The 16673-nt window shown below is 40.3% G+C and overlaps 1 protein-coding gene across 2 annotated transcripts in view; it reads right to left on the minus strand.

Annotated features, from left to right (window-relative positions):
- Positions 1-16073, minus strand: part of ZBTB10 (zinc finger and BTB domain containing 10) — a 35598-nt gene extending 19525 nt beyond the window's left edge. Inside the window, exons 1-2 of one of the 2 annotated variants that reach the window (XM_007185097.2) lie at positions 15817-16073; positions 2647-3535 (exon numbers count right to left, since the gene is read on the minus strand). In XM_007185097.2, the coding sequence (XP_007185159.1) occupies positions 2647-3535; positions 15817-15912 (985 nt within the window). In that variant the 5' untranslated portion in view covers positions 15913-16073. Of the gene's footprint in view, positions 1-2646; positions 3536-13915; positions 15541-15816 lie in introns of those variants that run through there. The other variant, XM_007185096.2, reaches the window with a different exon arrangement.
- Between the last annotated feature and the right edge of the window lie 600 nt (positions 16074-16673).

The raw sequence follows: 16673 nt of genomic DNA on the forward strand, positions 1-16673 counted from the left end.
ACGGTAGAATTAGGAAGTTAAAGAGAAGCAAATTTTAGCACAATATAAAGTAACTTCCTAATAATGATATTCATTCTACCCTGGAACAGGCTGCTTAAAAATGTATTCTAAGTATTAAAACAAAAGGTCAGGCTGAGGCTATAAAACCACCTATCTAGAATTTGGTAAAAAGTACACTGCACTGGAAAACTGATTTTAAATAATCTCAACAGCCTTTAAGGGGGGACTAAGATGACCATGTCAGCTATGTTTTTGTATTTGTCATTTATCATAATAACCCTATAAAATAAACAGCATATTCTAAAGAAGAGGAAACCGAGGGCACGAGTTTAGCTTAATTTGATTATGGTAATATAGTAAGTGGCAGAGCTCACTTCCCAATCCTGATTCAATTTGGGCTCTTTCCTCTACATCAGCGGATTTCAACCTTGGTTCACAACACAATCACCTGCAGGGTTTATAAAAGTTTCAACAACCAGGCCACATCCCAGACCAATTAAATCTATATCCCTAGCAGAGAGATCCAAGAATCATGACGGCCTGTAAAGTTCCCAAGTAATGCCAACATGCAGCCATGATTAAGACCACTGCTCTATACCAAAAGTTGGCAACACTGGAACACACCCATGTTCATTCGTTTACATACTGTCTGTGACTGCTTTCTTGCTACAATGACAGACTTAAGTAACTGACTTTATGACCAACGAACCCAAACATATTTACTGCTTGGCCCTTTACAGTAAAAATTTGCCAGCCTCTGGCTCTGTATCATATTATGTTCTAGCTCTTACAGGACCCATTTTCTGCCACTGAATGGAGGTGGATTCAGAGTCACTAAAAAGCTGTGAAAAGTTTTAACAGCTGGAATGTAGCACATCACTGATACAACCAAACTTGTGAGTTAAGCAAGGTTCATCATATACTAATGTGGTATCAATGACATAACAGAATTTTCATTTATAAGATATTAGAGATAAGTTAAAAGCATACTAGACTACCAAAAATTAATTTATGAGAGACCTAGTCCACTGACACAGCTAGGAGTGCTTGCTAAGATAATCACTAGCAATGTTATTTTTGAAAGCATGCACTGTGGTTCAAATTACTGCTTTTCTTCTCTTTGAATCACTCCAATTATGTGTGGCATTAATTTTAAGAACGGGGTTAGCTCTAATTAGTTTTGTCAATCAACTACTATACAAAAAATCTGCTAACTCCTTATATTGCGTGTTATCTATATAAATTAAAAAAAAACACTACAGGGTTCCCACCATACTACTAAATGATTAATTCATGCAGAAAAAGACAATGTAGCTCTAATTCTGAGAACTGCTTCAAGGTCTTCTACATTAAAAATTAAGACAAAACATAAAGTGCTCAAAGCTTTGAGCACTTTATGTAGTGTAGTATTAATAGTAAATAGACTTTCTTAAGAAAGTCTATTTACCATTAATACTTTAAAGAAACTACTTCTGGGGTTTTATTGCTAAAGACTTGATAAGTAGGAGGGGAAAGATCAGCAAATAGTATTCATTACACATGCATGCTGATTTTCACATGATTAAAAATTTCTACCAATGAAAATTAAACCCAAACCTAAACAGCCAGAGGAACCATTTCACAGGATTACGGCATTTTGCCCTTTGGGAACTAACAACAATGATTCTCTTTAACAGAAAGTACTCCATCCCCAGACGATCACCATCATGTAAATCAGACACTGAACAGTTATGCTCTGAAGCAACACAAGCACTAAATCGTATATGACAGTGGTAGACAAGTCTGGGGTCCACAAAGGAAAATCTCAAACCCACTGGGCTTCTTCTTCAAATAAGTTAAACACAATCAAATTAAACGTAAAGAAAAGTTTCAAATCTATTTTCACTCTTCAACAATGGTCCCCCACTCACTCCATTTTTTAAAAAACCCGCACTACAAATGTAATATGCTAAGGTTCTTATGTATATATATTCCTTTGGGAATATATTGAAGAGAAAGGTCTCAGAGGCCTCTCTCTTACTTAACTAATGTAAATGAGAATGAAAATGAGGTAACAGTGGGACAAACTTAAAATATTCCAGCTTCTGAAAGATTTATGGGGAGCACAGAACAGTAGCTCTAAACAAAGTAGAATAATCCCATTAACATTTGCAAACTTCTATAAAACAATTATATGTTTACGAAGAAAACTGATAGTAAAGAATGTTAACTAGATCTCAAAAATGTCCTGAAATGACAAATGGATCACACATTACAACCAGAAGATTTTATCTTTTCCAGCACTGGGTACAAAAAGTGATCAGAGGCTAAAGATCAGGAAAGTCAAAGAACTATACATGGAGTCCACATTCCGTAAAATATGGGCAAATTCCTATATTTAACACAACCTTTGAGAAACTCACATCTACATGCTTAAAGAAAAAAACTAAGACATGCCAAATCTTACATTTAGTATAAGATTATATAAGATATAATATGTGCTTGTTTGAGTGATTTTTCTCCCTTCTATTATACAGACTCAAATTATAGTATTACTTATGTATATTATTTTTATAATGAAAAAAAATACTTTAAGAATACACACAAGATTATATCCAACCAGAAATAGAATGAAAACTGAAATACCTTTGTATATACAATATTTACCTGGTTCTTCCTTGATGAACGACAAATCTTCTTCTGGATAGGCAACAGATGGCTGCATCACTGAGCAATCTTCTAAATTTGTTTCATTATTAGGTGGTATATTATAAATAAATCTCTTCGTAGCTTGGGTTTTCCTCCTTGTTTTGCCAGTCTCTTGAATTCCCTGGGAGCCCATATTATTCCAAATAAACACTTTTGTTTGACCTTGAGACTCATTTTCTGTCAATTCAGGTGAACCATCCTGGACCCAACTACTGTCATTCATTTGGTAGTTTTCTATTTGGCCCTCGTCGACGTTACAACCATCATTTTCAATTTTTACATTACTTGCCAAATTGGTAAGATTCCGTGTTGCCCAAAAACTGGCAATTTTTTGATCCCGTGATGAAGACAGGCCATCTCTGTTAACTGGTTTTCTATTATTATAGTCCACAACTACAGACTCTGGAGCTTCTGATTTAATGCTTATATTTAAGGCATCTTTAATGAAATTTCGGCAAGTTTGAACAACTTCACTCATTTGAAGATAGCTGGCCACTGTCATTACTTCAATGGCATTTTGGCTTGTGAGCACCAGGTTACCAGAATACAAGAAGTCCAAGATGACTGAAAAACCTTGAACTGCAGCAATATCTAAATGGGTAGTATTGTTTTGGTTAGGGCTTTCTTTGTTTGAAAAGCAATATAAAGTCTTAAAGAAACGGCTGCCTGCAACCAGGATGTTCTTATGAGCTTTAAAGATTTTTCCGCTCACTACAATGCTGACATCACAAAGAATACCTTTCTTCCTCTGTTCATTTAGTTGTCGAAGAAGTTGATAGCAATAAGAGTTCTCATTTGGCCTACTATTAAAGTCACAGTACCCCTCCTCTGATGGTATTTCTGACTCCTGTAATAGATGGAAAACATTAATATTAAATTTTATTTACTTTTTAAAGCCATCAGACCAAAGACAACAAATCATTATCAGTAACTTTTTAAAAAGCACTATCAAATACACTAATTTGTTAGTAATCATTACATATGGAGACTGAAGTGTTCACAATCCCAAATATTGAGAGGAAAGGAGTGAACAGCTTAGCTTGCTGCAAGCCACTGTTAACATAAAAAAAAAAAAGAAACATCCCAAGTATCATCAGAATTTCACTTAAAGAATATGTATCACATATCATGCTATCTTTTCAAATATAGCTGAAGACATGGATTAAGAATTATTTAAGGGACTTCCCTGGTGGCTCAGTGGTTAAGAATCCGCCTGCCAGTGCAGGTTTGAGCCCTGGTCCAGGAAGATCCCACATGCCGCGGAGCAACAAAGCCTGTGCGCAACTACTGAATCCATGAGCCACAACTACTGAAGCCCGCGCACCTAGAGCCTGTGCTCCACCACGAGAAGCCACCGCAATGAGAAGCCCACACACCACAAAGAAGAGAAGCCCCTGCTCACCGCAACTAGAGAAAGCCCACGCACAGAAACGAAGACCCAACGCAGCCAAAAATAAAAATAAATAAAATAATAAATACATAAAACTCTTGGCAAACATTGAGTCAAACAGTTTAGGTCAACAAAGTTAATTAAATCTAACTAATGATGAAGTTAAGACCCTAATAAAAAATGTGCTTCAAACTACAGGAACAACCAAGTATATAATTTCCCAATCAATTTTCAAAATGACTTATCTCTTTAGGATCATAAATACTATCCATCAGGTAAAATTCCTGAACTCAAAATTCTTAATGTTTATAATCTTCCCTCTCAGCAATCTTGTAAGTACTCATTACAGTTCATTTTAGCATCACTAAAGCTATGGTAATTTCCTATAAAATAACATGTGATATCAACAGAAAAAGGAGTGTGATCTAGATTTGGAATGCTGCCTATGCTAGTTATTAAGCATGTGTCCTTGGGCAAGTCACCATGCCTTCTTAAACTAGAAAGCAGTAAGTACTACGAATGTTCCTAATTAAGAACTTCAGGACTTTACTCACAGAGTGACTAGGTGGGTAAGCTCCCTAAATGAGGCAGGTGTCTATTCTCTCAGCACCTTGCTCAATAACTTTCCTAGATAATGAAGTAATAATTGTTTTCCAGCAAAAAAAAAGTGCTTAGACATTTCTAGTAGAAAAGATAATTGACAATGCTGACCTTATTTAAGTGTTAAAGATTCATTACTTTCTTTGGCACAAAATATTAACTTAAATAAAAGTCATTACTATAAAATAATGAGATACATATATACAGATCTATGAGTATATGAGCCTGGGAAAAACATGGAAAAGATACATGCTGGGAGGACTGATATGCTTGGAGAGGAAAAGAGAGAAGGAGGAATTAGGGGAAAAAAGGTTGTAGGGAACAAAGCTGTTAGGACTGCAAAATATTTCTCATTGAATATTCTAAATGGTGGTGAGATTCCTGAAGCAATCCCACATCTCCATTTAACCCCATCATGGGTAGGGCTAAATTACAAAAATAACAGGATTCATTCTGAGTCCTGAACATAGGGGGTCATGCACATAACAATCCCAATTCTCTGAAACTAAACCAGATCACATAATCTATCTAAGAATTTTCGTGCTGCTTCCAGGTATGAGAAGTCAACTGAAAGAACCAAAACACTAGAATTCCGGGACACTTCAGTATTTCACAATAATGAAACATTACAGAAAACCCTGCAAATCTGGAGTACACGATCACTACAGAATGAAGCGCAGAAAGTGGAGAATTTCCTTTGCATTTCCAACTGACCCTTGGCAGCATCCCTATCACTTCCCAGCACTTCAACTGCATACTTATACTTCATACTTATACTTACTGCATACTTACACTGCATACTCATACTTCATACTTATACCTCATACTTACACTGCATACTTACACTTCATACTTTTACACTGCATACTCATACTGCATACTCATACTGCATACTTATACTTCATACTTATACCTCATACCTCATTTTTATACTGCATACTTATACTGCTTACTCATACTGCATACTTATACTGCTTACTCATACTGCATACTTATACTTCATACTTATACCTCATACTTACACTACATACTTATACTTCATACTTTCATACTGCATACTTATACTTCATACTTTTATACTGCATATTATACTGCATACTTATACTTCATACTTTTATACTGCATACTTATACTGCATACTTATACTTCATACTTTTATACTGCATACTTATACTGCATACTTATACTTCATACTTTTATACTGCATACTTATACTGCATACTCATACCTCATACTTATACCTCATAATTACACTGCATACTTATACTTCATACTTATATACTGCACACTTATACTGCACACTTATACTGCATACTTATACTGCATACTTACACTACATACTTTTATACTGCATACTTATACTTCATACTTTCATACTGCACACTTATACTGCATACTTATACTGCATACTTATACTCTAACCCCACCCCCACATTCTTGCTCTGTCAGACCAAAATATTCTAAATTGGCTATATTCTCCTACTGAAACACCCAATCCTAAGCAAAAACTGCTAACAGCCACAGTTGGAGTAAAGTAATCAAGTAATTCATGATTAAGTCCCAAATGTTTGCTTTGAGGGGCTGGAGGAAAGGAAGTGAGGTAAAAAAGACATTTTAACTTTTAGATCTTGTACATAAACCAGTATGTTGTGAAGTTTCAAACTATTTAGCAAAGGGGATGGGAAATGTTTAGGACTTGTATGAATATATAAAGAACTAAACCAATACTAAAAATATCTAAAATAGTTACTGCTGTAGTATAATTTTCTACAGAAGTATCATACTGTTTACTTTTACTAAAAGATTTTTTACTAATTTGCTTATGCTCTCTATTCACTACAGCAAATTTCCAAACTGCATCTTTTTTTTGATGCAAGCCTAAAACTAAGCTTTGCTATGCATGCCATACCTGCCCAGCAAAGCTCATTCAGTTCGAAGTTCTAACAGGTACTGTAGTAACAGTATCAATACTTGGAAGAAGCAAAAATTTTAAGCACTGATCAAAATTTACCAGCACATCATGAAGAGTCTGTGGAAGCAGTGAATTAGCATTTACAAGTCAAGAAGTGCCTAAAGTTTATACACTAAGCAATTCAAAACACTTTAAAAAGGAGGTGGCTACGTCACAGCAGTTATTTTAGGCCATGGTCAATGTGTTCTGAATTTTCTGGGCCAGTCCTAATTTCTGTAATTCTCCGCCATTATCAGACCAAATGTCCTAATTTTTAAAAATAACTTAGACAAAAGCCTATCCACCAAAATATTTGCCCATTCCATTTTTGACACAAACTATACAAAACCAAACATGCTATTCAACTACTATTTTTTCTCATTACTATTGTGCAAGAACAGTAATATTACCTGTTTTTACAAGCAACACTAGCTGTTTCTCCTTCAGTACTGATCAGAGCACTATGCCATGTTTTTGTAGCACCTATTAAACATGCTCTTCACAATGAAGGGTTTACAAGTCAAGAGTATATGTATTCAACAAGCGGGAGTATTATTTGAGGATATGGGTAAAACAGAGCAAAATAAGCACTAAAATAAACTGCCAATATTATTTGCTGAACCAAATAAATTCCTAGTACTAAAGACAAAAATTAATAGATCCCTAAGAAGTCATCTGTCTCTCTAGTTCTTTCTTTAACATTCTATGTCCATTCTCAGTATATTGATAAACATGAGATATCACTGATAAGTAAAAATATACTGATAAAAAGGTTTAAATATTTCCAAAACTAGTCTTTTTAAAGACTAGTTGGAAAATTTTCTATTCCCTTTCCCGAAAAGGAAAACACGACTTAGCCCAGACATTAGTCTAAACTAGATAAACAAGGAGATTTTAAGGAAATGGACAGTCAGACTTCAAAAATCAGAAAATGTGCTATACCAGAGAATCTATAAATATGAAAAGTCTTCTGTTATTTTATTTGTGAAGACGCCCATACGTAAAATTATAATTTTAGATCTGGAAGACACCTTAATTAACTTTTCCAAAATGAAGAAAATATAGAAAAGTATACATTTGGTTAAAATCCTCACAGCTTATTATCTTCAAATTTATTTCCAGAGAGGCCAAAAAATAGTAAATATTTTACTCAGAGAAAAAGCTGCTAAAAGCTTGAAAAATCCTGACTTTACTCACTTATTTAATAAGCATTAAGTGAATGCCTACTTTAGACAGGTTGTACACTGCAGACCCAAAATGAATTAGTTCCCAACCTGAAGTTATCACTATTGAGCAAGATTCTTAAGGTACTGAAGAGTATAACAAGCATGTTATGAGAGCAGAGAGGAAGTGTATCTAATCCATTTTTTTTGGAGGTGGGGGAGGAGATGCTTTTTGAAAGAAAGATCTGAGCTGAGCCTTAAAGGATGCAAGAGTGGAATGGTAGGATGAGCACTCTAAGCAAATGAGATGGCGTGAGAAAAAGAACCAAGATGGTCTACGGATCCTCACAATTCTAGATTTATGAAAGAACTTCAAGGTGATCCCAAAAAAGTCCAAGAAATGCAAATATGCTCTTATGAATGTTTTTGGAGCTAAGTGTCTATAAGTTGCATCAGATTATCAAGAGATTCAAATCCTGCACAAGATTAACCATTGCTGTAGGTGCCTACAGAACTTTAGAAGTAGTGATCTGATTGAATTAGCAGATAGAGATGACCGTGGCAGCAAAGTGGAGGATAATTATCAGGGGATGAAGACTAGAGATACTGTGACCAGGGGATTCTATTGTTAATAGTGCAACACACTGCACTTGCCAAGAAACAAGGACCTTAATTAGGTAAGAGAGAGAATATCAATGGGGGGAGAGGTAGAGAGGCAGAGCCTGGAAAAAAATTTGGAAAGTAAAATCCGAACTTGAGTGATTAACTAGATTTCAAGGTAGGGGTGGGGAGAGAGATCATAGGGTCTTCACAGCATTCTAGCTGGGGGAGCTAGATAATGCCACCAACCTGTAGAGAATCCAAGACCACACTACCCAGTCTCCCCACCCTTCTGAGGGGTACCATGGGAGAGAGAACTTCAGCTGCAGTGAGCTCACCTGTAGTCAATCCATAAATAAAAAAAGTGCTATTTGGCTAAAAAAATCAAGTAATTAGTATTTACCTCCCTACCCAGAATTATAGTCCTCTTTTGATAAATGGATTAGTAGAAAAAACAATTTCCAACACAAACATCAAAGTGTAAGCTAAAAGAATTAAAACCAAAAATCTTTACTACTTTTGTTGCAGCAACCCACTGGAACAGTATACTGAAAGATTTAAAACATCAATGTCCACTTACAAACCCAAATTCAATTTCTAGTAATGAGGACAAACAAGGCCACAGTAAACATGATGCCAAATAGATGCCTGCTAGTAGTACTGACAAATTATGTAACAGTCAGTCAGTAGAGAAAGAAAGGAAGATGTCCTTTGCAATCTTCTATCACTTCTCTGATCTCCTTGAGTGATGGCATCTTTTCTTGCAATTTAAGTACTATCCCCAGAAATTCTAAATCTATAGGCCTGGGGTATTAGCCTTCAGGTGATTACAACTTCCAACCAATTTCAGATGCCAAAAATATGCTTTATTATGAGCTCTCCTGAAAACCCACACATACACACTACACAGGTGCTTCTAAACAGCAACTTACACATATTTCATCGTGGTTCTCCCCTGCTTAAAACTGCTGAATAGTTTGCCCATTGTTAGCAGAATAAAATATCAGTACAATCATTTCAACATAAAAAGATCGTCCATAACCTGGAGTCTGTCTACCCGTTCAAACTTGATTCTTCATCCTGCTCAACAACCAAATCATCTACTTCTCAGACACATCAAGACATCAATTTCCACTATGCTCAAGCTGCTTCCAACTGCAATGCCCGGAATGCCCTCCCCTCTTCAACACTTATTCACTTAACACAATTAAGTTAGGAGTCAATTCTACAAGCTTCTCCCAACCTTCACAAATAGAATTGATGACTTTCTTAGTGTCTTAACTGTAACTTGAATATACTTCTAACATGGTAGCTATCATTTTATGTCTGTCTCTCCTTACTGGAGTACAAGTTTCTTGAGGGCAGAAAAATGTCTTATTTATATAGGTTTATCTTCAGTGCCTTGTATCTACCTAATATGTGTATGTATACTTAAGAGGGAGAAACAAGCCAATCTTAGATACACTGTAACATATAGTAAAAACCACAAGGGAAAGGAACCAGCTTTTACCAAATCAAAAACAATGAATGACTGTTAGAACCTATGTAAGTATTATACAAACTGATTACTTAAAGGGCCATAGGCTCTGTAGGCATCTGTAATACCTATTTCTCCTTCCTAGTGAAAGGTTTTTTCAGTCTTTCTTCCAAAATCTTTAAAACAAACAAACAACTTATTTTTGCCAAATGCAAAGAAGGCTGATAGATCTGTCTCACCTTTGCTTTTGTTGCTCACCAACATATTCCAATTAGTAATTTTAATTAGATCACTGATCTGAATTAAATATTTACTTTCTGGAAAGGTTAACTAAATTTGTAACAATAACACGTTTGAGTGCATGTTTTAGGCTTACTAAACTGGAAAGAGTTGACAGAATGTGTGATTTAGGCTACGAAAATTTCACAACTGGGTAGAAAGTGATCTGAACCAAGATACAGTGGTAATCACTGTTATTAAAGCAATTTTAAAGTCCTCTGGGCCAAATGGTCAAATCCTATATGAGCTAATCACTGAACCTGACTCTTCAGATATAGGCAGTTGTTACTCAAAATAGAAACTACATGTTGTCCCTTACATCCTTATAAATACAAGGGTAATTTCTGAAATACAAGGCTCCAGAACAGATTCTGAAAGCATATTTATGGACTCTCACATGAGCAATCCTTAACAACCAACATCCAAATAACAGAAGAATATCAAAGGTTTTAAGAATGTGCCACAGGGAATTCCCTGGCGGTTCAATGGTTAGGACTCCACACTTCCAATGTAGGGGGCACAGGTTCGATCCCTGGTTAGGGATCCCACAAGGCATGAGGTACAGCCAAAAAAAAAAAAAAAAAAAAAACCAACAAAAAAGGATGTGCCACAGTTTTTTGGCCACCACCAAGGAATTAATGGAAAATAACTTTTCTCTTACAGAAGGCATAAGAAACAGAAAGTAAAGTAACCCTTATTCACATACTAAGATTTGGCCAAACTCTTCTCAAAACAAACAGGCCTCCATGTGCTCCTGATTACATTTAAATGAGAGGATAAACACACAGATGCATGTATATGCAAAGACTGGAAGTAGATAGAAGAAAACTGTTATTGGGAGGTGAGGGGGAACTAGGTAAGAGGGAGACTCATCTGCTATTATTTATCCTTCTATATACTTTTCCAATTTTTGAAAATGAGCATATACTATTTTCATAATAATAAAACTTATCTTGCTAGTTTTCTGGGTTTTAAAAAAAAAAGGGAGGGGAAGATAAAGGGAGTGAATTACACCCTAGCCTCAAACTTAATTCTTGCCGGAGGAACTCTAGAGGAACTCTTATTTCAGCATTTTTAAGACAGGACAAAGCTAATGCAAGATATTTCTTACGAAGGTGAGAAAAATTGCATGTATGATGAGAAAGTCTCAATCTTCAAAGAATGGAATGGCCAAAGTCTCTAAAAGTATGAAGAAGAGAATTGGTTTGCTCTCTAGAATCAAGAGTGATTCCATGAGATAAAGTGGCTTCCAAACTGAGAAAACTGGTAACATTTAGACATGAGGTACCAAGTCCCCCCAAAAAACGTTGTTATAGTTATCTACAATGAAAATAAGTAATGATGGTAATAACAGTTATCATTTACTGAGTGATTACGTGCTGGCATATATACTTTGCACACATGAGGAAACTAGAAGTTAACTCATTTTCCTGCCAAGAAAGAGGATTAGGACTCAGGTCCCCCTTCTTTAAGCTCAAGAATGTTCTTACAGATTGTGTTATACTGCCTCCTACAGGTAATCAAAGGCTACATGGCAATGGAAAAAAAGTGATTAACTCTGCCCATAGGAAGAAATAAGTCAGTTCTTGAACCTGACACTCGTGTAATAACAAGACAAAAGGATTCTATAGGTGGTACCTGGGGTCAATCACAAGGTAACACCCCAAACTAAGGTTAGTTAGAATGAAAACAGAAATAACATCCAAAATCCAATCCAGGGAACCAATAAATAGCCTTAGGCAAACATGACTACTAAACTTTATTATTCTCTGTCTAATGAAATAATGTCCTAAGAGAAAAAAGGTGGTCTACAGATTATATCTGTAAAAAGAGAGTTTAAGGGGGCAAAGGGTAAGGGAGGGATAACGCAGGGATTAAGTTTAGAAAAGGGTTTACCTAGGAATGAATTCCCTAATCCAGACATATGCCTAGAGGAGAAGGATACACCACACTAAGTCTATCATAAGGTTATCCAACTAATTCCCCTTCCTCTGATTTCAGGTTCACTAAGCAGCTAATTATAATTTGTACTCCCATTCAGATCTGCCTACACGTAGACTACGCTGAAGAAGATAAGAGTAACTGGTCCACTGGATTAGGAAAATTCATTCTGATTGTCTTTTTAAATGCTTCTAAATAACCAACTTACCATTTAGAAAAGCACACTTTCATTTTCACAAGCCTTCCACCTCCATCATACTACTAAATAACTTCAAGAATATATAACTCTTTAAAGCCTCTAGACTCCTCTTCTGTAAAATGGGAACAGAATAATTACTTGCCAGAGTAAGGGACATTTGTATTCGGCATACAGAAGACAAGTTTGGCACTCCAGTGCCCAAGCTCACAAAGCTAGTAATTGCAGAAAGCTGAGATCTGAACCTAGATTTACTCCAAAACTTTTTTTTTCCATTGCAACATTCCTTATAGACTTCAGTCTCATTTATCAAGAAGAACTGTAAGACTTGGGACAATTTACTTAACCTTTCTGGGCCTTATATCTTTAAGTGACCTTCCTTCTAGGGCTTAGGCAACTAAAACTTGTGCAAAAACTGTTGCCATTGCCCCCTGAGAAAAACAACCTTATGCTTTAACGTTAAAGCCTCAACTTCTGAGAAACTTCTGGGCTACGGGGTTATTGGATAGTGCCTAATTAACTCCAGTATAAGTGTTCTGAACAGCAAGATCATTCCAATAAACACACAAAGGGACTAATATCCGAAAGGTGACTTTCTAAAATCAATGGCTAGCAATACAAAAGAATAAATTCCATCCACCACCACAGGTTGTCTAAAAGTCTTCGAAGCACTTATCAACATCTGTTTGGCTTGAAAAAGGATTATCAAAATGGTAAGACTATTATTTTTAGACTAGAAATATTAAAACAAGAGCTAAGAACAACTAAAGTATAACTTTATTTGTTTTATAACTAAGAACTTATGATTTTAAGGAGTTTGGTAAATACATTCTCTACCAGTCCAAATCAACTACTTGGTATAAGTAACTTTACATTAAACATTTCAAATATGCTAAGTTTAAAGTAAACTGCACTTACAAGAAACTTTTTGAAAAGGGGGGTTACAGAAAATCTCAGCACAAAAATCTGGGTAGAAGGAAACAAAAACTACCACAATTTACCAAAAGTATGCCTTTGGAAAGAGAAGTTCAACAAGTTTAACGGAGATGAATTTAGTAAAATAACCCACGAAAAATGAGTCTTATCCAAATAGCTTCCTCTACATTTACATACTGCTCTCATATTTCACATTATCCTGATATGATAAAAAATATTTTTCTCCGTTGGATGTTCTCCTAAAAGGGGTAGCGTCAAAGATTAAGGAAATTGTTTAATTCATTCTTCAAAGAGTTACCAGATTTGACTTCCACCAGCAAGCTGAAAGACTACCAACATAAAGCAGCTTTCCTAAAACCACAGCTAATAACATTTTTACCCCACAAAGCCAACCTTACAGGGTTAAACCCTTCCACCTCGCGCATTAAACTTTCCTTTTGATTCAACCTGATGGGCAAAGAAATCTGCGTCACGAAAAAATTAAAACAAATTCAGCGTTACGATTAGAAAATTGTTATTCCCCCCCTCCCCCCCTCCCCCGGTAACTTTTGAAAACTTGTTCCCAGGTTTTCTAACCCCCCCACGCGTAAGCTCCCGACACCTCTCTCCCAACAGGAAAGATGTCTTCACCCAGGAAAACGGGGTTTTCAGCTGATAAACCTTTCCCCCGAAGTAGAAGCAGAATACACCGTACCTGGGCGTTGGCTTCGTGGAGTTTGTGCTCGGTAGAGACGTGGTGCCTCAGAAGGAGGGTTTTCTTGTAGTTGCGGGTCCCTCGCGAAAGCTCGTCGTGCCCCACTGGAGGCAGGTCCCCGCTTATCCCGTCCTCGGGGGTCTTTTGGCACCAGCCGCAAGACATAAGGCCAGTATCCTTGGAATAGCGCAGCCAGGGAAAATCTTTGAGCCAGGAGGTCTGAAAGGAGCACTGGAGCTTCTGCATTAGGGACTTGGGCCGCGCGAGCGGGAAGTGCTGGACAGTCTCCCCTTCGCCAGCTCCCACTCCGCTGCCCTCCGCTTCGTCCCCGCCATCGCCGCCCGACCGCCTGCTGCTGCTGCAGCTGCCGCCTTCCGCCCCGCTGCCGTCGCCCAGGCTCGCCCCCTCCTCTTCGTCCTCGGTGCTGTCGCTCAGGGACGCGCCGTCCGGCATCAACTCCTTCCCCTCCAGCGCGTCCAGCTCCAGCTCCACGGCCGCGGGCCCTCGCCCATTGAAATGCCTCAGGGGCCACGCCGAGGTCTCGGGGCGGCCGCGGCTACTGCCATTGTTGCCGAGCCCCCCACCGCCGCCGCCGCCGCCGCCTCGGAAGGCCAGAGTCCGACGGTTCCTTTCCGCTAGCAGGGGGCCCCCTGCGCCACCGCCGCCCAGCGAGGTGGGGCCGCCCGCGTCTTGGGGGAGCAGCAACTCCTTGGTTTCCTCGGCGGCGGCGGCCACCCCGGCAGAGGCCTCCAGGTCTTGGGGCTCCAAGCCCTCCAATTCCACTTCCTCGTCGGCCCCCCGCCCATTGAGCTGCTGCGGCGCTGGCGGCTGGGGCTGTCTTGGCTGGGGGTGCTGGGGCCAAGCCGAGGCCTCCCCGCCAACGTTATTGTTCGCGGAGCCGCCGCCGCCGCCGCTGGCGGTGACCAACCCGCCTCCTCGGAACGCCAGCGTCCTGCGGTTCATTTCACTGAACGACATGGCGCGCGCCGCCGCCGCCGCCGCCCGGTGCCCCGGCTCGCGCCCGGCCTCGGGCCGCGTCCCGCGCGCTCCCCCTCCGCTTCGCCCCCGCCCCCACCCCGGGCGTTCCGGTCTCGCGGGGCTCGGCCTCGCCCTCCCGCCCGGCTCGCGCTCGCTCCCCGGGGCTGCCTCACGCGTCCGCTGCCGCCGCCGCCCGCCGGGCCGCCGCCTCCGGCCGCCTCCTAATCCTCCACCCCCGCCCCGCTGCGCTCCGGGCAGCGTCCCGCGCGGAGAAGGGGGCGGGCGGCGGAGAGGTGAGCAACGAGCCGGGGCGCGTGGGGCCTTCGAAGTTGAGAGGCGGAGTGCGGGGAGACCCTCCGCTGCCCCCTCTTTAAAGGCGCGCGCACACACCGACCCTCCAAACAGATATCCTTCCTCCGGCGCGCCGAGGAGTCCCAACCCGCTGCCGGCTTCCGAGGCGCTGAGGGCGAGAAGCACGTTAAACTGCCGGGCTCCGCCACATAACGAACCGACAATAAAGCCGGCGGAGCGTTTCCGTCCGACCAGGCCCCGGCGGAGGTCGAATGGCAAATGAACAACGGACCGTGCGCCCACAATGCACCGGGGTAGCAGTAACCGCTGGAGGGGGAAAGGGTGGGGGCCGGGCTGGGGGAGGGGGGCTGGGCTTGGGGCTGGGCTGGGGTGGGGTGGGGTGGGGGCGCCAGGGGACCGGGAAAGGGGCCGGGCCGCGCCTCCGGCCTGGGGGCGGGGGTGCGGCCGCGGGGAAGGAAGTCGGCCGAGGAGCGGGGGACAAAAGGCCGGGCGGCGGGCTGGGGGTCTCGGGGAGGGGGCGGGCGTGTGCGGCCGGGGCCGGGCTCCGCGGAGGACAAACAGCTGGCGAGTGTCAGGGTCTGGCCGCCTCCCCGCTACCCGCACGCACCTACCCGCGCCCGGGAAGCACATTTTCCTTCTCTCGCCACGAGTTCACCTGGGACTTTGGAAATAACTGTGCGGTGGGAGCTGCGCTCCAGCCTTGTCATTTGCTGAGGGTGGGTGGCGGTGCCCAAGGAAGTGAACTTATTTTGTTCCTTCACAAAGACTGGACCAGGCTGTGCCTTTCACGCGAGGAGGTTGCAACCACGGACACCTCCTCGTCTGAGGCATTGTGTGTGCGAGGCAGCACCTCAGGCCCAAGGCAATAATCATTTCACAGAAAATGCACCGCCCCGAGTGTCTTATTGCTGTGATGAAATGGAAATTTAAATAAAAGGTCGAACACGTGCGTTCAGTGGGAAGTATTGACATGGGTGTTACATCACCAGCAGCCAATCAGATAACTCCAGTCGTGTTTATACTTCTACAACCACCTTGTGAGTATTACAGTATGTCATAACGTTATAAATATTAGGCAGGGTTTTCCCCAAGAGTGGGGAGGAGTCCGTTTATACAGACGCTGCGTGCGACTCCGAAGATCGTGTGTGTAAAGGCAAGAACTGATTTGTAGGACTTGTTTTTTTTAACTGTTTACACTGCATTTGGAATTTAGATGATTAGAAGAACAGATGCAGCTGGAAATGAAACTCTTACAATAATAATCGTAGTCAAGTTTTTCAGAAGATTTTCCAGCTTAGAGCCCTTATACTCCTATTTAAAATTTTTTAATATGCTGAATTTAGCAAAATCTAAAGTGTTTAGATTCATTTTACTATTTTGAAATGTGAAACAAACTTGTAAAAACACAAGAAGAAAAAATGAAAGGAAAAGCAAAAAAAACAAGAAGTGTGAAATCTTAAATTATTTT

This window comes from Balaenoptera acutorostrata, chromosome 17, assembly GCF_949987535.1.
Source record: "Balaenoptera acutorostrata chromosome 17, mBalAcu1.1, whole genome shotgun sequence".
In the NCBI taxonomy this organism is placed as follows: Eukaryota; Metazoa; Chordata; class Mammalia; order Artiodactyla; family Balaenopteridae; genus Balaenoptera; species Balaenoptera acutorostrata.